The sequence below is a fragment of the Zonotrichia leucophrys genome, chromosome 1 (assembly GCF_028769735.1).
Source record: "Zonotrichia leucophrys gambelii isolate GWCS_2022_RI chromosome 1, RI_Zleu_2.0, whole genome shotgun sequence".
NCBI classification, from domain to species: Eukaryota; Metazoa; Chordata; class Aves; order Passeriformes; family Passerellidae; genus Zonotrichia; species Zonotrichia leucophrys.
Genome location: NC_088169.1, coordinates 39,252,912 through 39,279,309, shown reverse-complemented (window position 1 = coordinate 39,279,309; position 26,398 = coordinate 39,252,912). Strand labels below are relative to the sequence as shown.

The 26,398-nt window shown below is 37.0% G+C and overlaps 1 protein-coding gene across 3 annotated transcripts in view; it reads right to left on the bottom strand.

The window, feature by feature from the left end:
- Nucleotides 1–26,398, bottom strand: part of NALCN (sodium leak channel, non-selective) — a 224,441-nt gene that overhangs the window by 89,475 nt on the left and 108,568 nt on the right. For all 3 annotated transcript variants that reach the window (XM_064712115.1, XM_064712124.1, XM_064712131.1), the window contains 4 exons: nucleotides 18,636–18,767; nucleotides 12,483–12,650; nucleotides 7,885–8,076; nucleotides 126–263 (listed from right to left, as the gene is read on the bottom strand). In XM_064712115.1, the coding sequence (XP_064568185.1) occupies nucleotides 126–263; nucleotides 7,885–8,076; nucleotides 12,483–12,650; nucleotides 18,636–18,767 (630 nt within the window). The remainder of the gene's footprint in view (nucleotides 1–125; nucleotides 264–7,884; nucleotides 8,077–12,482; nucleotides 12,651–18,635; nucleotides 18,768–26,398) is intronic.

The following is a 26,398-nucleotide window of genomic DNA, read 5'->3' as shown; positions in this document are numbered from 1 at the left end:
GCTGCCTATGCCAAAAATGAGCATCACAATTAGTTTTAACTAGCTGAGAATAATAAGTAGTATAAGAGCTATGAGAGTAATTCAAAATGAAATGAAGCACAACACATTTGAGAGTGAAAACTTACCAGAGTAGCAAAAAGATGATATAGTATAAAATAAATAGCAACTACTGGTGCCCACATATGTCCTACAGCATTCAGTGTCTGATCCATGACGTCCACCCATCCTTCCTGTGTGAGAATCTGAAACATTGACATGAATGCCTGCAAGAAATAGAATTGCAAACATATTAATGAATTATACTAATATGGTTTTATTGACACATTCCTAAAACTGATTTAACAGAGATGCATACCTCCTTTGGTTTTCTTTTTTAAACCTTAGAAATATGTTTAACTTTTAAAGCCAAGTAGAAGGCTACTCATGAGCTAAAGGAGAAATAAATAGCTTGATTTTGACAGAACTGTAACCTTCAATTGTTAACACAGTCCTAGCTTCATAAGCACATACAAAGAACCTTTTGGTTTCCTTCATGGCTGGAAAAATAGGATAAATATCCTGAGCATCAGAGATTATTGTTTTGAATATGATACTGTATTGTGATTTTTTCATTATGCTTTCTCTTCTATGTTTCCTCTCTCTAAATATACCTATAATAAAGTATTATAATTAAATGAACCACAAATTATGTTATCTTAATAGCAGAAGCCTTTGAGGACTCCACAGGCAAGACTAACCAACACATGGCAAGCTCTCTGCACCTGCACTTGATTCAGCCAGTCAGACTTTTCCTCTATATTTTTAAAATAGTATTTTTTGTGGAACTACCCCGCAACATTTTCAAACTCCTTGAGACTAGGTATTTATGTCAAAAATAGAGGAAATGGGAATGTTTCAAACAATTTATTTATTTAGTGATAGGAACATATGAAATTAGATAAGCCTAGAACCCAGACACCTTTGAAACCGCAGCTGGAGCCTACAGAACAAACCACAATTGAACTCAGCATGAGCAATGTGTAACTGCAAGAAATACGTCCTACACAGACATTGAGGAATGCACACCGCCTAGGAAACAGAAGTTTGAGTATGGTATCAAAGTGAAATATCTTGACAGTCTCAACTGTCTAAATGAGGCCAAACTACTGCACAAGTTTCTTTTGCTTTTGCCTGACATTGAAAGTACTCTCTTTCCAGACAGTAAGGATCAAAGTTGGTATCTTACCGAAGTTTATGCAAAACAAAAAAGTGTTACAAACTGAAAAGAACAATGCAGCTTACAGCTAACAGGATTCCTAGAATTCAAAATGTTAACACAGTTACAAGGATGTATTAGATCTGTGCTCAGTGTGCCCAGCAGCCACAGATTAACACATTAATGAGATGGCACAAAGAGAAAAGGATTCTTCTTGTCAAACCTATGAGAAAATAGTATCCAGACAATCCTTCACTGCAACTTACCCTGGGCCAAAACCTGTGCTGGAAAAGCTGAAAACATGTAGCTATACAAACTTATATGCTTGGGAAACAATGAAATGGTGCTAATTTTTAAAGTTGCTGGCAAAAATAACTGTGTGGAAGACCTCAAATTTATATTACTATTATAAACCACAGGAAAATACTTTCCTTGGGCTTCTTATCAAGTTTATCAAGGTTTTCAAACAAAATATTGATTTCTCTATAATGTTTCTTCCGATGTTTCTTCTAAACCAAACCATTAAGGTTATATCCCCACCCTTAGGGGAGTCCACTCAAGATTGTGACTTCTCACTTGCAGTAAAAGCAAATTTACTCTAGAGAAGTCTGTCCATGTGCATGCATACAGCACTTTTGGCTCTATGTGTGATCCCTATGGCTAACAATCATCAATATTTGGTGTCAAGAAGCTGGTTCCAACTCTATAAAGGAGGATGTGGCGTGATTTGTATAATGAAATCCAGTGTATTTCAAGGACTATATGCTTAAAATTTGAAAGGAGGACCTGCAGTTACAAAACGTGCTGAGATGGGGCTGGGTAAGGCAGGGATAATCCAGTACATCTTGTTATACAGGCACTGCATAAAAGACACTGCCTCTTTGGAGTGCCCAGTGTAACAGGACAATTTCCATGTCTGTACCCAGGGACTACCTTGGAGAAAGTTTGCTGGAAGAAGAAAAGAAGTGGCAGAAGGTACTAAGCAGTATCAGAAGACCTCTGATACTGCCTGTCCATTCTTTCACTGACCACGGATAAGGATCCTAGCAGTAAAGCTTTTTCTCCTCTGTTGGTTTAAATAATACATATTTTAAAGTGCAGAAACTGAATCATGTTACATCTCTATATTTGGAGGAAGAACTATGAATTTTTGCTCTGTTACAGGGTTCACAAACATTTAGCTGCTGAGGGTTTTGTAAGTCATTTACCTGCTGACTCACTTAAAAAAGCCACTCATCAAAGTCCAACTTGTTTTCTTATTGCTGCTGTGTTCTGTGGCACTCTGAAGCAGATAGAAGCACAAACACCCTGCTAGGTTAAGACCAAGAAGTTTGAATGTTGTTTTTTACAGTTGCTTTTCAGAATGAACTCACACTAATCAAAATTTTAGAGATGCTTAAACCTACAAGTCCAAATTATGAGAAGTGAAGCTGAGATGAACATGGAGCAGACCAAGACATCCAAATGAGAAATCACACATGTTCAGAGAGAAGTTAAACACAGACTTTGATTTCTACACCAGAACCATCCTGACCAAATGTTAAGTCCGAGGCTTTCTTTTGAGATGCAGATCCCACAGAGGACAAAGGCTACCACGAACTAGAAGTAGCAGAGAAAAATGCTGTCAACTACTTTTCTGTAAATTCTTTAGGGGGGTTAAAGTGTTTAGTATGTCAAGTATTTGGAGAGGCCAAGAACAAGGCCTGAAATTTGCACAGTGCCCTCTGCTTTATGTTTCTGCCAGTAATCTTGTCCTTAACCAGCACATTGCCAATCTGCAGACACATCCACCCTTCAAATGAGTGTCCCCTCCCAGCCATGTGCACAGAATCTACACCGTGCAAAATTACAAACTCTTAGTACTCCTTTCCTTATTAGAGAATCATTTGATCCCCATGCAAGACATGCAGAGAAAGAAACATTTGGGATCTTTATCTAGGAAAGGCCTTTTGTAGTCAGCTGAGCATGCATGAAACAAGCAGAAAATTCAGCCTCCATTAGATCTGCCAGCAGGGCTTGAGGATGAAAAGACAAGGACCCCATCAGTGTTCAGCACTGCTTCTCATGTCCCAGGTCTCTATGTGATGGGGAGCTGAAGCTAAACCAGGCAGCTGTCACTGCCAGTGGCCATCATACCTGGTTAGTGTGGCACTCCTTGCTGAAGCTTAAGGTGGGCACTACATTAAATAATACATCCCAATGCTGGCTTTAAAAACACCTGAGGGACTGGATAACTGAACTAGTGCAGCATCCTTTCTTCTGAATCACACTTAATTACCACAGCTTACTGTTTTTTTTTAAAAACATATATTTTACTCAGTTGTTCAAGTTTATATTTCTTAATTCTTTAAGTTATAAAAATAGCTTCAGTCTACATTGTGGACTCGTCATTAATACATTAATAATAGATTAACGTGGAGAAGATATTATTTAATATAAAAAATCTAATCTTCCATCAAAACCAGTTATCAGTAAAGCATATAGTTTTATAAAATGGTCTTTCAATATAATTTAAGCATTTTATTATGATATTAAATTCCAGTAGAATTCAAAACATTAGTTTAAGTAAATAAGGCAGCGCACAATGAATATGTGCTTTGCACCGAGCAATCTTCTTTGGAGCAAGTTATTTTTAGCTGAAAGGTGTACCTCCCACTGTTTATTTTAAAATTAATTTGAAATGCAACTAGCTGACAGAATCAACATCTGTGAAGACGAGACAGAAATTTATGCAAATGGTGATTTTCTGAATTAATTTGTGTTATAGAAAAGACTGTCAATTTCTTTGGGTATTTATGCCCTATTACTTAATGAGCTGTTTTGATGATGGAAGTCAAACTACCTTTTTATTTATAGAGTAAGATTGGCAAAGGTTTGGTAGAATATATGAGCCAAAGTGCCATTTCTGACATCTTGTCCAACTGTTACAGAGGTGGTGTCACACAAATTACTACTTACAGTTATATTGTACTTGTCTTGTAACTGGTGCTTGCCCACAAAATTTTAGGGACCAAATTCCACTGGCCTAATTCATGGAAGCAGTTCTACAATCATAGGGATTGCTTCTGCAAATTAAGTTAATAGGATTTAGGACATTGCTGCAACATCCTCCTACCAGCAGAAACTTATGTTTTCCTCCTGACACAGTCACAAGGACTCAGTAACACCTAAAGAAGAGTAGCCATCCTTTAAAAATGTGGCAGTGATACTGAGATTTTAACTGAATCAGAGAGTTAAGACTGCATTGTTCATCTTTTTTTAATGGGTATTGCTAAGGTTGAGCTAATATCTCACATCACGAACCTTTTTCAAGGTCAAGACTAGGAGCCACTAGCTTTTGTGAAAACTGGGGAATTGTTGTTCGGATTAGTTGGGCCTGGCTTTCATCTTGTGTTGACCCATTTAAAAGAAGGGCCACATTCCCAACTTTGCAAATTGAGACAGAGCACAAGGCTGCAAACTTCAAAAGAAACCGGGGCATGGAAGTCAGAGACACTAACAGTGTGTTTTGTTCTCCATACAGTGAATTTTCTTAGCAGCTACCCTATACCTATGTGTTCTTCAGGGGGCCCCACCACCCCATCCTTCCTCATGGCTCAATATGTGGAGCCCAAGAAGACATGCAAAAATAAGAGATAGCAGATGGTTAAAAACAGTAAAGCAAACATCTATATTTTTGTACTTAGCATTAGAGAGAAAGCCAGTCCATTTGGCAAGTTGTAATGGCCAAAAGAAGGGTGAAATTAGTAGCTATGGCAACAGTGAGCTTGTGCCTATTGATTTTCATCAGGAAACCATGTGAAAACATGCAATTTAGAGGCATTAGCAAAAGGAGGAGGTCTATTTGTTCCAAAACCCATACTGCGCCTTCTTATAAAGCACTTAGTTTCAAAATGATTTTAGGTTTTGTCTGTTTCAATGTAGAAAGCACTTTAATGTAGAAACTCAAAATTTAGCCTTTAGTGTCACCATTTTTGTTATCATGCTTGTCCTCCCTGTATTTTTAACTGAAAAACTTACAGCAACAGTCCTGGCTATTTAAGGTTTGCTCTTCTTTGAGGGTAAGCTCCTTATCATTTATCTTAGCAAATTCTGGCATTGCAGACTTAATATCATCTCACATGTTATATAGCCTGTCTTCAGTTATGTTTTGAAAATAATTAGAATTGTCTTATTGTGAACTGATTCAGTGATCTTTCTTCAGGGAAGAAAATTGGAAAAGTCCCAGACTTTTCTAGGAAGACAAACTCCTTCAGAGGTATGCCACCATTTCACACCATCAATCACAATTTTGAGTACAAAATTTTCACTGACTTTTAACCTAAGAAGAGATGCTTTACTATAAAACTACAAAAAGAAACCACACACTGTAAAATTTATGCTTCTGAAACAAATATAACAAGGTGAATTGAATACATGAAAAGATAAAAAAGAGGGACTCATGCTTCTGGCTATCATATGAAAAAAAATATTGAAAACATTTCAATTCAGTATAGCTGTAACACTCTTCTATGGTTGTTAACAGCTCTTCTCTTTTTCCAGTACTTAAGTCATAAAATCGACGGAGAAAGACGTGTCCTGTTTGTAAAAACACTATAATTTGTTGGCAAAAATATTTTCTCACTCTTTAATCATGTATTTAGTATTTACATATTCCTGTTAAAATTCAATATGCTAGAGGCCTTTATGGAAGCTCAAATGGCAGCAGACTAAAATGCTCAAAATAATCCAAAACTTTACAAATGTGTTGATATAAATTGGCCATTTTGCATTGCAAGTGGATCTTTCTCAGGTACTTATATCAATTTATCTAGTCAAAATATAAAGATGATGGAAATCCTGTCTTATTTTGATCATACTGCAATTATTCTTTCAGGACTTTCACTGACATTTTGCATAAATAATAAAATAATTAGAAAACTAAATTCCATGGTAATTTGAAACCTGCAGTTTTTTTCAGAAGTTGTACATGGGAACTGAGAATAGAATATGGTGGTAATATCACCTGAGTTAGAGACCTGTCTTAATTAGGAAAGCTTAAATTTTATTTTATTTTATTTTTCTTCAGCATTTAATGAATTATACTGAATATCTAATTCTAGTGGCTGCTTTTCTAAGCATGTTTTCCAAAATAGAAAGCATGGTGTTGCATTATTCCCTGTGGGTAGGCATTTTTTGTTCCACATTGGATGGCCAGCTTCCCATAGATCAAGTTCAGCTTGATAATTACAAATTGTTGTTTAGCCATTTTGTTCGCTAAATACATGACCCTTGAGGCTTCCTTCTTCATTGTTATTTAATTGTTCCAAGCAATGCACTTCCACTAAAATAGATACATAGGATAACCAAACTGGAATGACAGAAACAAATAAATTGTCACTGCAATCAATCCATGTACACTCAGTCTAATCCAGTATTAAAGAAATTGCACTATTTTCATTCAGAACAGTGTGCTTCAACAAATACATTAGCTTCAATTTCCACTGATTTTCAATGTTCTGTTCTGAATTAACGTAATGCCCATAAATATCCATTATTTATATCCAAAAGGCAAACACTTATTTTGTCAACGCAGGCAGGTTTTATAACCCTGTGTAAAACAAGCATTCTTGTACAAACCAAGAACAATCACTTTCATAATAGGAAGATATAAATAATGTGTTTACAGGTTTTATATAAATTCTTGGCTATATTCATGCCTGTGGAAATCAATTCTCTTCCTGTTACATGACAGAGTACTGTTAAGCTGTATGCTGTGCTGTGTCATAATCACAGTGCATGGGCAAAATTTCTGTGTTCCCTTGACAGCAGAAATAGAATACACATCACAAGGAAACATGGTTTTCTCTACAGAAGGACTACAGGGCGACTATTACACCTAGAAAATACAATTTTTAAAAACCTATACATACAGAGATAAACTGCTTCATGTTTCTCAGAAGGAAAGGAAGATGCCAATATAATAAGAAATATGATAGAATCTGTCCAGGTTTGGGCTGGGATGGAACTAATTTTCTTCCTGGTAGCTGGCACAGTGCTATATTTTGGATTTAAGATGAGAATGATGCTGATAATATCCTGATGTTTTAGCTGGTGCTGAGCAGTGCTTGCACAGTGTCAGGGCCTTTCCTGCCTCTCACCTTGCCAGTAAACCAGCTGAGGTTGTTATGAGGGGTAGGACAGGTGACTCCAAATGACCAAAGGGATATCCCATCACATATGGCACCATGGTCACCATATAAACTAGGGGAAAGCTGGTTATGGGCTGCACACTGGAAGCTGGCTGAGCATCAGCCAACATATACTGAGCAACGGCACTGTGAGCCACTGATTTTGTATATTCTTGTATCATTATTGTCTCCCTTTCCATTTCTGTCCTACTAAAATTTCTTTATCTCAGCCCACAAATTTTCCTTTTTCCCCCTGCAATTCTCTCCTCTATCCCACTGCAGGGGGAGGATTGAAGAAGTGGCTATGGAATGTTTAGCTCTACTAGCCAGGTTAAACTCAACAGAATCACAGAATCATTAGGACGGAAAGGACCTTTAAGATCACCGAGTTCAATCATTTACCAAACACTGCCAAGTCTGCCATCAATGGTAAGAAAATATCTTACAATATTTTTCTTATTGAAAATACAATAAGAAAATAGTGACATCCAATGAGTAATCAGTGCTTTTTATACTTGCCCTTGGAAAGGTTGTAAATCTATCCAGTTCTTCCACAAAGCAAAACATCTGTAAACTGATTGCTGACATTACAATTAAAAGGCTGGCAGTAAATACCACCAAACTTCCAAGTTTTTTTCCTGGTCCAAAGATCTTATACACAAAATCCTCCAAAGCGGGAGAAATCTTTATAAGCCGAACTACTCTAAGAACCTGCAAAGGAAGAGAAAAATGCAACTGTATCAATTATTTATCACGTTAATCAAAAACTTTCAAAATATTAGACATTCATGGCCAAAAAGGGACCTGAAGCCTTGTAGACCAATAAATATCAAGTTGCCACCACTTGTAATAGATGACATGTTGTGTGTTAGGTTGAAACCACAAAACCAGGAACATAAGCAGCATTGAGACATACAGGCATGGGATGATTTTACAGGCATGGGAGGAGCCCAGGGGTCTCCAAGGCTGCAGTCAACTCACTGATCATGAAGTCATTACAGACATGCAATTGGGTGAGGCTGGTTTTGGGATAACAATGGGAACAAAGACATAGACAAAACACACCACAAGTATTAAATATGAATGTAATGTGAAATTAGAGACCAAAGGAGGTTTACAGTATGTTTCCAAACATAAGAATGCCTCCAGGTAGGAGTCAAAGTGTATCAGTCTAGATTTAGCAACGAAGAATCTACTGAAGTGCTAGGTAAATGGCACTGTTAAAATTTCATTCTTATATGAAATGGATAGGGTCTTGAAGCGTCTTTGACAAAAGCTCTACTTTGAACAGTGGGCTCAATGAAATGGCTTTGAAAGGCTGCTTCTAACTTAGATTTCTCTGATTTTATGATGTTTGCTATATCAGGTTACATATTCACATAAAGAACTGCCAAGTCTTCTTCCTCACATCATGTTTCCATTTCACTGACCTGAAGCAAAATTGTTTCACATTATGTACTATATAACCTAGTAAACTTGGTAATGAACATATTTTGCTACTTCATATTATATATAACATGGGAAATTTTGGGTCGTGTTTCTCAGTATCAAAGAAAGTCAGCATCTCACAACAGCACTGTTTGCCCCTGACATATCTGACACTTCTCAGTGCTGGCAGCAAAACTTTTATCTTGTGTGGAACTCCTGACCCATTCACTGCTGAGTCTACTTTGAAAGAGCTGCTAACAACTGTGATTCTCCTGTTTCTGCCATTGATGTTGACTTGTGACAAGAACATCAGTATTATCAACAGGCAGTGGCAGCAACGTTAGTTGCTGAAGACAACAGACAGCAGCATATGGGGCAACTGAGATTCTGCAGTTCTTAGGAAGAAAAAGGGTCTCTATTTCAAGGTATCACAAGAATCATATTGAAACTGAAAAGTAGGAATTACAGTGTAATTATTGTCTGACCTTATGTACAAATCAAATACAATTACTATGCTGATTTTGGAAACAAATTAAGTGTGACAGAAGTTGTTCATACATTGAGCTCACTGTAGTCCTGTAGCTTGCTAATAGTGCACACCTTTGGATTTCACATGAAGCTTATCTCCCTACCCATTTGTAAGGTATGCAGAATGTGCTTGTCATCTAGATTTAACTACTAAAGAGAGGGGTGGGGGGAGAGAAAATTTAACTACTAAAGAGAGAGTCAACTCAAGAGAGCAACTTATTCCAAACATACCAGAGCCCTCACGTGAGATGGGATAAGCATCCACTGTCTTCACTGGCAAAAATGAGTCCTAGATTCAGAGGTATCACTAGACAGCTTAACTTTCACAACATCAGCACAAGGTGAGATAAAGTCCTTTCTTTCATATTGGTACCACAACTATATTGCATATAATCTGAGTACATGAAACTGACCAAGGAAGATAGTGAGATGAGTGAGACTTCCAGATACTATTAAAATGTAAACATGGTGCCTTCTTACTTACAAGATTTACTCATGGTGTAAATGTTAGCTCTGTTCCCATCAATCCTAGTTTCAACATAGACCCCAGTGGGGAGAAGATTTCATACTAGTTGGTATTCCGACTGGTGTTTTAGATAAACTAATTATTTGCCTTACTTTTTTCCCCTTTCTTTGGGGAACTTCAATTGACCTTTAAGCCACACACTAATCTTATTGATACTATTTGGTTTCTTCATTTATTTTCATTAGGCAACAAACTGAATCTAGCAAAAGTACATTCTAATGAATTTATGCATTTTGTGTAATTGGATTGCAAATTGTATTATATTTAGGAGCTGTAGAAGATGCACTATTTGGATTAAATCTAAAAAATATATTAAAAACAAATCAAAATTAATAATACAAAGAAGGAACCATAGCTCTCTTACAAATAATGTCTGCATCTCCTGCAAGGGATGACAGTTATTCAGAAAATGACTCAGCAGTATTTTCCCCAAGCACAAATACAATACCATCTCTTTAGTCCAGTATAGGTTAAATTCTGTTTAAATATATCCCTTTTATGCTGGTTCATTACAGATATCTGAAACAATATGCAAAATCTGTTATTTCTTCACTAATTTTATGTCCTACAGATATAGCTAGATAACAGTCCTTTGCTGTAGTCTTTCACAGAGGGCTCTGCAAAGCATCTTGAATGAATGCACAGTGAATGCAAGGAAGATAGGTGGGAGGGTGGACAGTAGCCAATGTAGTAAAGACTGAGTGATGTGTTGGCAAAAGGTAATGATATAGACCAATGAATAATGCAAACTGAAATGTATGCAAGACAACCCAAACAATAATTCTTGCTTGCTATCCTGGAATGTGTCAAGAAGGACTTCTGTTTTCAGTAATCTGTTTTGTTGGCTGACAAGGAACACATTTACGCTGTCATCACAAATACCTAAATGCCTGGAAATCTGCCTAACATTAAGACGTATTCATGTGAAAAAGGCATTTTGACCTTGGTTGATTTGAAAATGTGCTATCTAGCTTGCCCAGAACTTAACTGTGGAGGAGTCTGGCGTGTACCTTACATGACTGACTTCAAAGGTATTCTGTAACCTTCCAATCATTCACCTCCTAGGTGACTGGACTGCAAATACAACCCAAATCTTTCAGTGTACCAGGTGTTTCCGTTTGTAAAATGTATGTCTTTCATATATTTTGGAAAAAAAAAATCACATCCTGAAATTATCTGTCATAAAAGCTAGCACTGTTTAATTAAAAAAAACAAACATCACCACCATCACTTCTCCACTAAACTAATTAAATCCATTAAAAAGAAAATACTCATTATTTTATTAGCAGCATCTGCCTACATTTTAATCATACTTTCAACCCCATGAGTTAGTGATGATGTCATCCATTTAGTCCAATACTCATAATTTATGCTGAAAACTCTTACAAAGAAATGACCAGTCATAAGCGGACTATGTCCTAATAAATATGAACCAATTATTAACTAAATTGCTGACTGGTTTAACTGAGAGCTCCCAGCTATGCTCCCTGTGCTGTGCAAGTGCATACTCCTGACACATCATCCTTCCTTGCACCTTAGATGCATCATGCTGCATAGAGTAACAATATTCTACATATTTGGACAGCAAAATCAAAGCCATAATGACTTAAAAGGCTTCAAATTATATCAGGTGAAAACAAAATAGAATTTTTCATCCTGAAAGCTTTCTTGAGAAGGTTTGCAGAACCATTTAGAAAAAATAAAGGATGACATTTGCAGAAATCTGAAAAGGCCTTTATGTTTCAACCCACACTTGGGGAGACTGCTTCCCCCATGCTGTATTCATGTTGACAATATGTGTCACTATAACATTTATTGACAGAACACTGTCTGATGATTTATTATTTTCCTCTATTGAGTATTATTCACCATGCCAACCCATTGCTGAATAACGGGAAGATATAAATCCTTTAATATTTATATTCTTTAAAAAACCCTTTCTTTAGCACTGTGGAACATAACTCATAATGAATACCAGTGCTTTCTCTCAAAACTGGATCAACCCTAAGCACTTGAAGGAGGATGAATGAGGAATTGGTTGGGCTGGCTGACAAGAAGAATCAGTCAGAATGATAAGTCAGAATTAATCAGTCTTTTTTTGTCTCTCTTTCCTGCTCTTCCCCCATCTAGATAGGGAATGGCTGGAGAGTTAAAAAACCCAAGTCGAGGATGATTCTGAAGAAATTTTCTCAGAAGACTCACAGTAACTTATCTCAGCATGTGACTGCCACAGAGATGAAGATTTGGAGAAACAACAGCAAGTGAATTGAGGCCTCAGGGAGAGCAGCCAGGAAAGTAGTGGTGGACACTATGGGAGTGTGATGTTGTAAACAGCTGTGTCATAGGTCAAGGCTCAGTGAAAAACAACGCAGAAACAAACCAGAACTTATGAACACTGCAGCTCAGATAAGAAATGGGAGTTACTGATAACAGAAAGGAATTCTCAGCAAAGTTAGAAAAAATGCTATTGTTCTCAATCCACCCAATGAACATAGTTAAAACCAGAGATTTTTTTATTTTAAAGTAATTCTCAAAATTATTCAATACTGTGAGGAAATTTAAATTTGTGTGAAATGTGGAGGGGTAACATTTTAATTTGGTATATAGGATAAAAAGTAAAAGTAGCTGATCATACCTGAAAATATGTAAATTGAGAGTGATAGAGGTCTGGATAAATATGGAGAGTGGTTCCAATTACAAGCAGCAACTCAAACTTGTGAAGAGATGAGCTGATGTATCCTGTGAAGCCCAAACACCAGATCTTCAGAAGAGCTTCTAAATCAAACAGAACTGTAAAAGCAACCTAGATGGATATATAAAATAAGAAAGATGCAATAAAAAAACTGAGTTAAATTAGAAGTTTCTGTGTCATGATGCCTATCAGGGCTTTGTATGGCAAAAATAAAGATCTTCATAATATTTAATAAAACCAACCATATTCTAAACAGAATAAACAATAATAGATTTCACTTCATAGAATTTTCTACACTCAACACAGACAGGTAGATTTCATGATTTGGAAAGCATGAAGATCATCCAGATGATCTCTCACTTTCTATATACAAAAAAAGAAAATATGATAACATGAATTTTTCAAAATGTGAATCAATACGTATGAGATTTCTGAAGAATTTCAAGAGATCTAAGAGAGACACCAAATTTTGGAAATTGCTACTGCAATTTTCTGAAACATCCATAGTAATGTGACAACCAAAACAGGTAGAAAAGAGGTAATGGTTTTTAAGGATCCAAAACAAATTTTAAAAGGAGAGGAAATTCAAAGTCAGTCCAGAATTAGTTAATTTTCATAATGATGTTAAAGAACTTGGACATGGTGGGAAGAAATCTACTTGTAGGAAATGACTTTGGGATTCTTCCAGAGGCCTTTCTTGAAATATTTGCACAGTAAAATGCATAATGTTCAGTTTGAACAAAAGCATAGGTGTACATTTTCAAGATTTATTTTCTCTTACTTCTCTCATAACCAAAATGTTTCTGGCTAGGCACACTTCCTCATCTGCCTTCTTATTTTACCACTGTATATACTCTGAGATGCTCTCTTCCACAATTTCCAACAGCCAAGATATGCAATGGAAATGCTTTTCTGTGACTCAGAAATGTTCCTCTCTGACCCTTTACACACATTGAAGTTTAAAAGAGACCCTAAAATAACACTAGTTCATATCTAATTGCCACTAATACTTTCAAAATGCAGTAGAAATAAAGAAAATATAACTTAAATTTCCCTTCAAGACAAGCATTATAAGTCTGTTAAGATGAGCGACTAATTGACTGTGGGGCATGAGCTCTACTGAATTTGGCAAGGGATAAAAAAGTTAGAGACTAAGATTTTAATCCTGACCCTGACAATGAAAATCTCTGGGATGCTGCCTTAAAAATTTAAACTCTGCAGTCCATCAAAAATATATTTATCAACATGAAAGTGGGAGGTTGTGAGATAGCTAAATAAAATTTCATGTATTTTATGTGCACAGGACTGTCACCAGCAGGAGTGGAGATGGAAATTAAACACTGAAGTTTATGCCAGACAGTGTAGGGACACATTTATGTGTTTATCTTCAAATGGATCTTGCCAGTTTTACAGCCTGTGTTCTGGGATCTCAAAGAGGTCTAGGAGAGCAGTGAGCCAGGTTTGGAGAGACTATTCCTTTACATGAAAATCTCTTAGACACAAGAAAAATGTTTTAGCAAAAAAAAAAACCTTAAAAGTAAAGCTCACTTTTAATGACACAACATCTAACTGAGTCCTAAAAGAAGAAGGCCATTGAATTAGGCAAAATGGAACAGTGGTTAGAAAACAGCTGGGATTCAACTCAGAGCAGGTGGAATAACAATGTCATTTAAATACACACATGCAAACTTCAGAGCACATAGGCTTCCTATTAGAACAAGACTAACAAATATGATGTTAAGTGTATTTTAATTTATTCTAAAAATGTGTGGGCAGGATCATTTGCATTTCACATACTTGTCAAATGAATTCAAACCACTGGCACTTAAAAATGTATCAAATGGTTTGCATAACATCTGATTACATTTATACACCTGTCTTCCTGCTGACAGAGCTTGTATTTTTTTCCTTCCTTATAATTAATTACAGGAGAAGATTCAGAATATCTGACTAGAACTTTTTGTTAGGTGTGAAATGAAATACAATTTTATAGTTTTGTGGTTTTTTTTTAAAGCTGGAATAATTCCTTTCATTGCTGTAGAGAGAAGGCAAAAGCAAACTCAGAAGCCAGAGCAGAAAACACAGGTGTAACACATAAGCAGTTACCAAGCAGTCACCCTCCATCCACTATGTTGCCAATTCTGCTTTGGGGAGGCCAAAGAGGAGCTAACAGAAATGAGCCATTTCCCTGATAGTCATGTCCCTTTTGGTCACCTGGAAGCTTTATGGTGTTAATTCCACCTTCATCAACATTACCTTTTGCTAGTAGCCACTCAACACCTTTTTTTGGCAGAGGCAGAGCTCACTATCAGTCAGCATCCAACCGTGACAGACTCATTTACTGCGTCTTACTTGAAAGGTTATCAAGCTGCCAGGAAAGATAAGAATTCTTCCAAGAAGGATCAGTGGGATTAAGGGCACAGACCTCTAACACTTCCTTCACTACCAGATCTGACACAGCATTCAATCCTTCCTTCAACCAGGTCAGGGCAAAGGCTACCCAAAGGCAGCAGTGCAAGGGGACAGGTTACAAAAGGAATCTAGGAGAAACTATAAAGGAGAACCTGATTTTGAATTATGGTATTCAGACAGCATTTGTAGAAATTGTATGCAACTCAAATTAGACAGCTAGTATGTAACATGATAATGGAAGAACCATATAAAAACCAACACACATCACTATTCTGTCTACGTATTTAGCACCTAAAATCAGCATTCTCATTAAAAATTAGTGTGTTTGAAGCTCTACTCTTTCCAGGATACTGCACTGGGGTTTTGAGTCATCCTGTTAAAATTCTGATTAATCTGCAGGACTGGTGCATACAAGTTGAAATGCCTGCCAGAACCTCTTATTTGCTACTGGGTATACAAAATTATACAAACAATGGGACCTGGGTATAGATTAACTCCTTTAATCTTCTTGTTTAGCCTTTCCTTCATGAGTTTATTTTTTCTTTCCAACAATGAAAATAGGTTTCTTTTATTGGTATGGGGCATCTCAATACATTAATTTAGATTTGTCCACTGAGTTTAAGTGGAGGAATTTCTGCAATTCTAGGCCACTACAACGTGTGATACACAGGATGAACCAAGTGAGATATTTTATTAGACATGTCTTCTCCTAACTCCAGCAGCTTCCAAGACAACTTCTGGAAAATGTATCAAAAAGCCAGATATGCTTGCTGTAGTCTATCTGGCTATTTCCTTTAGCAAAGTGAATCTTCACTGCTCTTGGCTGTTCAAGTCAGCTCCCACTGAAGGGAAAGCTTTCTGTAGCCTACTCTAATGGAAAAGGCAGAGCAATAGCAGTGCATTCTGCTCCAACTAGTCTTCACCAAGAAAACAAACACTGTAGAATAATCTGCATTGCCTGAGTATTCAGCTTCCTCAAGGCTCTTAAAAATATTTCCTTTATACACTCTTTGTGCTACAAAAAACAAGTTTCATAACAACCAAAGAGGAAATGACACCAGCTTATTGATTTTTTCTCTCTCTTGGGATTTTTTATTCTTCTGCTCTTCTGATACTTTGTTCCTCCTTCCATAACATACTAGGGTTTTGTTAGTTAGATTTTTATAGTGCCTCTAGTAAAAGCATCACAGGATTTAAAAAAATGAAAAATAAAACCAGGAAATCCAATAAATGGACATAAGAAATGCTTTACAAATAAAAAAAATCCCACCTTTCTCTATCTCAGAATATTTTACCTCATATACTTGGAAATGTAAAAAGCCAAACAAATGATTTTTCTGACAACCTTTTCACTAAGAAATCAATTATCTAAGCTATGCAGAAAGAGAAAAATGTATTGTTAGAGAAAACTGGGCATTGCTTATAGGACAGACACAGACAGTCTACATTATAGGCTCACCTTAAATAAACCCTGGCAAGTATTTCTACTGGAAAAAAAAACCCTGAAAACTTTATACTCGAAATGTTGAAGAGATTGTTTCTAGCACTGATTAATAAAAGCATAATTATACTATATATTCAGAGCCAAAATAGAAATAGGACATGCAATGTTCCCTATTTTGAATATAAATAGAATTAATGTTATTTTGTTAAGAATCCAGGCTCTACTTGCTGTATCCTGGGCACAAAGCAAAAATGCCTGCTGTGAGGAGTTCATGGCCTCCAGCTTTAATGTTGACTTAATTATTTGTTTCCAGTCAAGGACATTGTACCGGATTTGCCTGTGTTAATTTTCCCCATTATGCTTTGCACGGTGCTATTTTGGATTTGTACCCGACACAGTGTTGGTAACACAGGGATGTTTTAGCTGTTGCTGAACAGTGCTCGCGTGAAGTCAAGGCTTTCTCTGCCTCTCACCCCACCAGTGATCAGGCTGGGTATACACAAGGAGTTGGGAGGACGGGACACAGCCAGGACAGATGATCTCAACTGAACACAAGGATATCCTATACCACAGGGCATCGTGCCCAGCATATAAGGCTGGAGGAAGCAGAAGGAAGGAGGGGCATATTTAAAGTGATGCTGTTTGTCTTCCCAAGTTACTGTTATGGCCGATGGAGTCTGGCTTTCCTGGAGATGGTTTCGCTGCCTATGGAAAGTGGTGAATGAATCCCTGGTTTGCTTTGCTTGTGTGTATGACTTTTGCTTTACCTATTAAATTGTTTTTTATCTCAACCAATGAGTTGTCTCACTTTTACTATGACCATTCTCTGCCCCGTCCCACTGAGGCAGAGTGAACAAGAGAATGCATGGGGCTGAGCTGCTGGCTGGGGTTGGTTAAACTATGATGGAGATGAAAATGAGTTTCCCTCATTCTACTCTAAGATCTGTGGAGTGTTTTATAACAACTCAGCATTTGCTGGTTTTATTCCAATGTCTTACGTTCAAGATAATAATTTTCATGTTCATGTTGTTTTTCAAATAGTCTTAGAATCTGAGATAAAGACAATACATTTCACAATTATTCTTGTAATTGTTGTCCGTGCCAACATTGACTCAATATTCATACAAAATCCCGCAATCCCCAGCATCATGAGAGACAATGTAGAATGATGCAGCACTGCTGTCTTTATAATCTGCATTTTTTTAAAGGTTTGTACTCTGGTGCTGTTTCTAACAGGTTTTTTTGCTCTCATTTCTGTCCTAGAACTGGTGAACTCTCAGCTTCATACAATTTTAAGAGATCAAATACAAATTCTAAAACTAAGATAAAAAATATGTATCAATTCAATCTTCCTTAAAAAAGGAGATTCATAAAGCATTGTACTGTTATGGACTAAAGGGCTTAAAGCTGGGCATGTGCGTCGGAATATAAAAATATTCCGACATAGAAAACTACACAACAACCAAAACCAGAGAAACAACCAAGATATTCGGCTATCATTCACTCTAGCCTAAGAGTGACCCCTCTGTCTTCAAAGGACTGTGTAACTATTGAAGCCAGGGAAAGTACAGTAAGCATGAGGGAGAAATGTGCCCAATCCAGGCAAGGTTCTAGGATCTCCAGTGCATGCTCTACAGTGAGATCCTTGATCAGCTAATTACTCAAGCAGGCTCCCTGTCAGAATGTCACTTGTAGCTTAACTTAAGTGGTTCAGGAGCACTTAACAGACTCCTCCTTTGCAAAATTCATGACTGCATAAATGGGTGGCGTGCTCTTGAGATGGCTGAAGCCAGACTATTTGTAACACTATTTTGGTTATGCTAAGTGACTTTGTGGCAGGTAAATATATAATCTTTATATAAATAAAGATTATTTAGGAAGAAGTTCTATATTATATTTTTAAACACAATGTTTTGTGATCTTTTTAAAGTTAAATTCTTCTGACTGTTACACTCCTGCTAGAAAAAGACAGCAACTCAGCAGCCATGCATTGCCTGCAGATGTTACCCTTAAGCTTCAGCTCACTACCACTAACATTTTGTTTGAGGAAATTACCTTTCAAAAGGTTGTAAGATAAGGCTGTCAGCCACTGTCAGACAGAGGAAGTTGAAAAACTGAGCAAAGTAATCTTGGAATGCTTGAGGGAATAAAAAATTACACACTAAAATGTTCTTGACAATCACATTTTTTACTTTAGCTTACCTTGAAAATTACCCAGATAGTCGTTTTACCATACTCACCTCAGCAAGGTAAAATTCATCATATTGTCTCTTGAAATTTTCTCCTTTATAGTAGTTGCTAGCAGCAACAATCACATCGACAGCGACCATGCTTAGTATGAACATATGAAACACAGATGACCTCATCATTTTCTACAAAAGAAAAAGTAAATGTTATCATCAAAAGGAGTCAAACCATGTGCATTTTAAAGTTATATTAGATTGTCAAAACACAGTCAGCTAAAGTAATATGTTATTCTAAAGCTTCTTTATATGATTTTCATGTTTTAAGCTTTAAAATACGTTTTAATATATTGCTTCAACTGGTTTACATGTGTAGGTTTTGAGACTTTTTAATTTCTCTTTGCCAATTGACTTCTTATTGAAGGTTTATAATTTAATATGATATCCATTACTTTAGTATGTTCTAAAGCATAAAGAGCACATCTATCTAGTCATTTGGCCTTGTTCAATACTCCTGCATTATGATTTATTCAGGTAAATCTCAATGACTTATTGTTCAGTCAATTTCTATCTTGTGCACTGCTTTTGCTCAAGAAACATGTTTTATGGGATTCAACTGATGTCAAACTATTGCCTAAATGAATAAAACACATCTACATACAGTATTCATTTTATACACATCTGAGCCTATGAGCTATGAAGTACTCCCAGATAATTCACATATCTGTGTACTTAATGCTTTGTGTCACTGCTGCTGCAGCCACAGAGGAGAGAAGAGAGAAAGAGAGGCACAGGAGAGAGTGCAGTGTCCAGGAGTTTACATCTGTGAGATGCTAAAACATTACTCATATGCAGAAGTTCAAAGAAGTAACTTCTAAGCACTCATCACAAAGACCATGAACTTACGATTTACCCTAAAAGCTTAACCACTTCCCTCGCTGGGTCAGCCACAGTAAAAGCTAGAGTCAAACACAGAATGTACTGTTATTAAACATACTGTTCTGTTCAAAACAGAACATACTGTTATTTTACATTAAAAAATATTTAAATGAATGGTCACTAATATTGATATTTTACACATTTCCACAAATAATACAGTTCAGGTTTTCAATACGAGTAAGTTACGTATCTATACAGTTCCTTGTGTTTGTGTGTAAGTTGTACTTACAGTGGAAAAGGCCATTTTTATTTGTTCCTAAGTTTATATATAGAAGTATCCAACAAAATTTCAGGAAAAAGAGAACTAAAAATTTAGAAGAACTCTGCCTCCTTTCATCTTTTCCCTAAAAAGGTACTGGTTTATATACACATAATCACATAATTACTTATGTTGGAAGGGACTTGAGATCTAGTCTGGTGCTGCCGGCTTAAGCCCAGTCAGCTAGAACAGATATTCCAGAACTTTGTTCAGTTAGAGTTTGAGTATCTTGCAGGATGAAGGCTCTGCAACCCATCCGTGCAATCTGTTCCATTGTTTGACCGCCTTCACAATGGAAGAGTCTTTTGTTTTGTTTAGCTGTTCCTGATGGCTCCAGACTTTCTCCCAAAACTCAGGGGCTTGAGATCCCTGAAGGTCAATCTTACCTATCAAGATGGGTGAAAAAGGCCTCAACCATTTCTATGCCACTGCCATGCCTTGCAAGGTCTCCTAATCCTTTCAACAGCAGGCTCACATTTTTCTAGTTTTCATTTTGCTTCTCTTATATGTAGAAGCCCTTCTTGTTGCCTTCCATGTCATGGCAGATTCAATCCTGTAACTCCACTCTCAGACAGGGTATTTGTACTCCTCCTGGGCCACTTGGCCCTGATTCCATCTCTTGCATGCTTCCTTTTCAATTTCGAGTTTTGTCCAGAGCTAGTGGTTCAGTTATGTGGACCTCCTGTCTTGTTTGATTTCCTGCACTTGGAAGGAGACCATTTTTTAACTTGAAGGAGGAAGATCCTTGACAATCAACCAATTCTTCTTCTTCTCTAATATCTATGACTGTGTCCTATGGGATTCCTCCAAGCAGATACCTGAACATGAAAAAGTCTGAACACCAGGGTTGTGGTCCTATCTTTTGGCTTTGTTCCTTCTTTGAAAGTTCCTGAACTCCACATTCTCATGGTCATTGCAAAAAAGACTACTTCCGAATCTCACAACCTGACCAATTTCTCCTTCCTGGCTAGTATGATAAGCCTCCAGAACACCTGACCTCATCAGAACACATTTTAAGAAGTTACCACCCCTACAATGCAGAAAGCTGGGCTGTTTTCTGCTGTATTGTCCTTCTAGCAGAGTAGTTACATTGCCTCAGGAGAACTGAGGCTTGTGAATGTGAAACTCATAGAATCATGGAACGGCTTAGGTTGAAAGGAATCTCAAAGATCATCTACTTCAGAAGGACACAAAATTTAAGAAACGCACATTTTTACACTGTAAGACATATTAACACATTAGGAAATTCATATACAGAGTTGTAAAACACTGTCTCAGTCTTTAATGAGCTGAGATTCTTATATTTATGAATAGTCAGCATTAACATTTTATGTGAAACCTTTCCTGAAGCTCAGTCTTAACCAAGCTACTCTTTATACAGGATTGTTGTGTGCTTCTTTTTTGATGAAACTAGAACATAATTTAGGATGTATGGGAGGCTGCAAGGACTAGTACTTGTTCAGCTTTTAGCAAAGCCTTGTGCCTGTCTACTGAAGAATTCATCCCCTCTTGAATTCCACTGGAGTTTAAGATAGCTTGTTTAAAAAGGTGAATGGAGACTAAGCACATATTTACAAGCACACAAGCTGATAGAATTGCCTCTTGTCTTTTAATATCTCAATTTTTTGTGTGAATTACAGATAGCATTGCAGACAGAAGACAGCTCAAACCTTTCTTATACAAGCTGGCTTCCTTTTGACCCTAGTGACATAAAATGGTTGTATATTCTATTCTAGAAAGGGAGGTTCAGGAGAGAAGCTTTACATTTAGAAATGTAAAGACCCATGCTTTAGGTCTTTACATTTAGAAATGTAAAGACCTAAAGCACAGGTAAGTCACCAAAATAGTGGCTAAATAAGCTCTTGCTTTTATTTTTAATCCACAAGGCAAGCTATAAGAATACAATAATTAAAGGCAGGGCTGCTGGCATCAATCATGCATTTTTTTCAGTGGTATGATTCTAAACAGGTGTTGTTCTATCCTTTACATTTCCATTTCACACAAATTCTAACCAGATAGTTAGTCTCTCTGCATATTTTACACTGTATTTTTAATGGTGTCAAAATTTCCATCATAATAATGAAGTATTCTGTCTCAATTGTGAAAGTACTTGCTAAAAGAAACTAGCAAGTGAGGTTGCAAAAGCCACTTTTATCTGCCTTCACAGGGAAGCAAAATGGTAATACAGGAAAAATAAAAATGCATAAATTGTCTTGATATACATGTACATATACGCGCACTTTGTCATCTTCATGTCCTCAAGTGACATAGCCACATGTGTTTTAAAAATCCAGGGATGGTGACTCCACCACTTCCCTGAGTGGTCTATTCTAATGTTTCACAGCCCTTTCCATTAAGAAATTTCTTCTAATAGCTAATGTAAACCTCCCATGGTGCAACTTGAAGTCATTTCCTTTCATCCTGTCACTTGTAACAAGAAGAAGAGATTGACCCCTACCTTACTAAAACCTCATTACATATAGTTATAGAGAGGAATAAAGTCCTCCCTGAGCCTCCAGGCTAAACATCCCCAGCTCCCTCAGCCACTCCTCATAAGACTTGTGCTCCAGCCCATTCACCAGGGTCCTTGCCCTTCTCTGGACACCCTGCAGCACCTTTTATTTTTAAGTAAGACTCAATAAAGCTTGTTGTCAAGGTTGCCTTCCCAATTAAACTGAAAGGAAACTATTTAGCTAATAGAAAGTATTGCACTGGCATAAGATGATTAAACATTAAGATAATAAGGAAGGAGGCTCAGACAGGACTCAAGCCAGGCACAGGCAATGTAAAGGCAGGAACAGCTGGCTGAGGCAACAAATTAAGAGATAGCTGTGGTGAGGAAAAATAAAAGCATCTAAGTGCTGGTAGAGAGACAGAGAGCACACAGAGCCAGCAAGGTGGAGGCATCTGAACAAATACCTCCACCACACACACAGCAAAAATGCTATGCTGAGGAGATTAAAAAAAAAAAATCATTATTTTTACATCCCAGGACAAGCCAGTTCATGGGGTCCAGACTGGTATCTGTGTTTCTTGTTATTTTCCTACATCATGTCAGACTCTAGCTGCTCACTTGTCACGAATGCTGTGCACGATAAGCAGCTTTCCTGCTGGCCTCTCACACAGCTTGCTGTATCTTTAGGAGATCAATCACAGTGTTCTAACCCACACACCTACCGTGCCCAGCTTTCCCCCTACTCTAACCTGCCTTAGTTTGTTCTTTCTGCATCACAGAATTTTAATTTGTGTTTGCACCCTTAAAACACTTCAGATACACCTCTGCTTCTATGTTCGACCATGAGAATCCACTGTCTCTTTATGTATTTCTGTATTTGGAATGAGGCCTAAATAAAAGCTGAATTTAGTCCACAGCTCTTGCCCAAGCCTTGAAAGTCATTCTGGATCATCAGATCAGCAGTGTATCATTTGGATTACAGCCTTTTTCAGAGCACACAGGCATGGAAAATTCTCCATGCAAACTTGAAAGAGAAGACATAATGCCAATTTTTGTTCTTGTTTAATTTACTGACCTTTTTTTAGCCCTTCGATATGTGTTTCCTAAGCGGTGTAGGAATGAGATGAAAGAAATGTTCTGATGTTGCTGTCAGCCAGATACATGGTAAATTGTATCTAATATTAAACTGGATTTAAGATTAGCTGTGTTGAAGAAGTCTCAAGTGAAATGCCCTGCTGCTGCCATCAATCAACTACAACAGTGATGAATTTCTTACATTTACTATGAATTACTTATAATGCTGGCATCTGACTTCATGCAGGACGCTAATGCTGTGTCCAGGACATCAAAGAACCTGTATGGCACAGCGCTTTAGAGAAGCAGTGGCCATAAAAACCAGTACATAACAAACTTTGTTAATCATCCAAATTCTTTCATTGTTTGGAAATATGCAAAAGGAGCCACGGATTTGTTTGTGCTCAGATGGGAATTTCATGAATGCAAAAAATACTTCTAAAATACTACTCATTTATTTAACACTAGGGACATGCTTGGTGCAACTGAGGAACCCTGAATGAAAAACTGTATTAAGTATCCTGGATTGACCCAAACAAATCAAGTAATGACACTGCAATTACTGACAGGTAGAGACTACCTGGCTCACTTAGCCTTACAGAGCATTACAATGCATGGCCTAAAGCAATATTTTGTCACTCCAGAACAGGATACATTGCCTTAATCCTCCTCCCACGTTCCTGCATGGCAGAGGAAGGATGAGTGACATAAATTTGCCTTTGCCAGCTCACTGCCCTGGAGAACATCCATAGCAGCTGCCACTTTGTACAGCCAGAGCCACAGATGCTGGCTTAGGAAAGCAGTGGTCCATGTGAAATGCAGTCACTAAGCAAACTGGAATTATTGAATATAAAACTACCTTTTCCTGATGCTAGATTCCTTTTGGGGGCTTGATACATACATCAGGTCACTCTCTGCATCACCATCCTTCATATAGGATTTTTGTTTCAAGTCCACAAAAGATCTTACTAAGCAAGACAGTAAATGTTGCAAACTTGCAGGGTATGACAGACCTAATAAGGACAGAACCCATAGGCCATATTACCCTGATATTACTAACTGAAAACTGACCCAGCTGATAATGTTTAATATCATCATGTGAAAGCTTGAAAGAGGTGTCTTCAAAGAGCTCAATGGTTTCAATTTAGACCTACAGAAATTTAGACATCATCTGATAATACTAACAGTGGTGGTGATCTAAGAAAACAAAAAACCCTGACAAATAGTCTTGAAGAATAAAAAATTACTTACAAAGCCATCAAACTTATTAGTACTGAGCAAGACATGGTGACGATCTGATATGCAAAAAAGCTTTGCTTATTTTGGCTATTTAGTGTTTGAAAAGCTTTGACTGCATAATTGTCAAACTGGCAGGGTAGCTCTTGAAAGTACCAAACCAATTAATGAACAGTGTAAACATCATTTAACTAAAAGGCTTTGATAATCACTGTATGGGTAAGCAGCTTTTTTTCAGATTTTGATACTCTTGAATTGTGCATTCATCAATGGTAGAAACACAATTGTATCTGTATTTCTTTATATTTTAGATATACTTTAATACTTCATAAACCAATAGTATCTCCTCCTCTGTGTTATAATGGAATAGCTCTGGAAAGCTTCTTACTCCCTTTTAGCCTTCATTGGTTTTTGCTGTTTGCACAAGGAAGCTAGATTCTGCTAAAAGATTCCAGCCAAGCTTCCAGCCATACCTGTTTAAAGACCTTATAGTGGCTACATGATCACTGTGGTTGAGTTTACACCTATAATTTTAATAATGCTGTATGTATGCTGTACTCCTGTCTATACACACCTACTGGAAGACCATACTTTCTGGTAGTTAGAATAGACTTTGATATTTTAAAGCCGTTTAGAAGTGCACAAAAGAGTTGGGTGGTATTACTGAATAGCAACTGAAAACTTACATTTGTGCTAATCCAGCCTTTTTTACTTATGGGCCTGTTGGAGCCTACCACTGCAGAGACATGGAGGCAAATGCAAGTCCCAGCTTATTTCCATGCACAGGATCACCATGATGCGTGGAGAGGCATTCTGGAACAGAACTGCCAATCTTATGGTACCCATTCACTTCACAAAGCCCAATTAGCTGGAGTTATGTGGGCATCACAGAATAAGGAAAACTTGTTCAGAAGAGCTAACAAAGCATGACTCAAGGTCATTATAGCAGCTTGGAAAACACTAGATCAAATAATAGTAAAATGAAAGTACTGCAAGTGAATTCTCATTTTTCTGGACATTTCAGAGGTTGGCCCATGACTCCTAAATATATATGAAGGGATGATGGATTTTATAGAGCAGGGTCAGTTTAAGGTGTATGCAAAGAATTTATACCACTAAGAAAGGAATATGATTGCCAGTCATTCTTGATTAAATGTTGAAATCAGGGCACATCAAAAGCTTCAGAAACTATTATAAGGTAGAAGACTAGAAATAGCAAAATCCCCTTGAGTTTAGGATTCTATGACACAAGATTTCTAAGAGTCACTAAGCAAAGATTCAATCCTGGCCTAAAGAAAAGGGCAAGCTTTTTTGTCCTATACATGTTTAGTATACTTGTGGTGTTTATTTAGTCTCTTTTTTTTTTTTTTTTCAAAGTGCTTGAAGATACCTTGAATGTGAAAGAAACTTTAGAAAATCACATTCTATACACTGCTAATCACATATAATTCATAGCGTGAATAGGATAAATTTGATTTTCATCTTGTTGGTTAATGGCCATCTGAGCAAGTACAAAATTGTGAAATTGCAGAAAATTTTCCCTTTTGTTTTCAGGACATTGTAGAGCATTTTACAAGCTATGTAACTAATTTTCTAGAATTCATTTTGCTTTCAACTTACTTTATGACTGCCTGAGAAAGATATGCTTGTGAGGAGAATTTAGAAATTATTCCCATACTCTGCAATCTGAACATTTTGGAAAATTATTAAGCATTAACCAGAAATGTTGTGGGAACAAGCTTTTTAAAACCTTATATTGATGCAGTTATATATCAGTGTGGGACATTAAGAAACATTGTAAATCTGAGAAACCATCTACCGTATTTAAGAGGAACTTCAATGCTGGGATGAATTCAA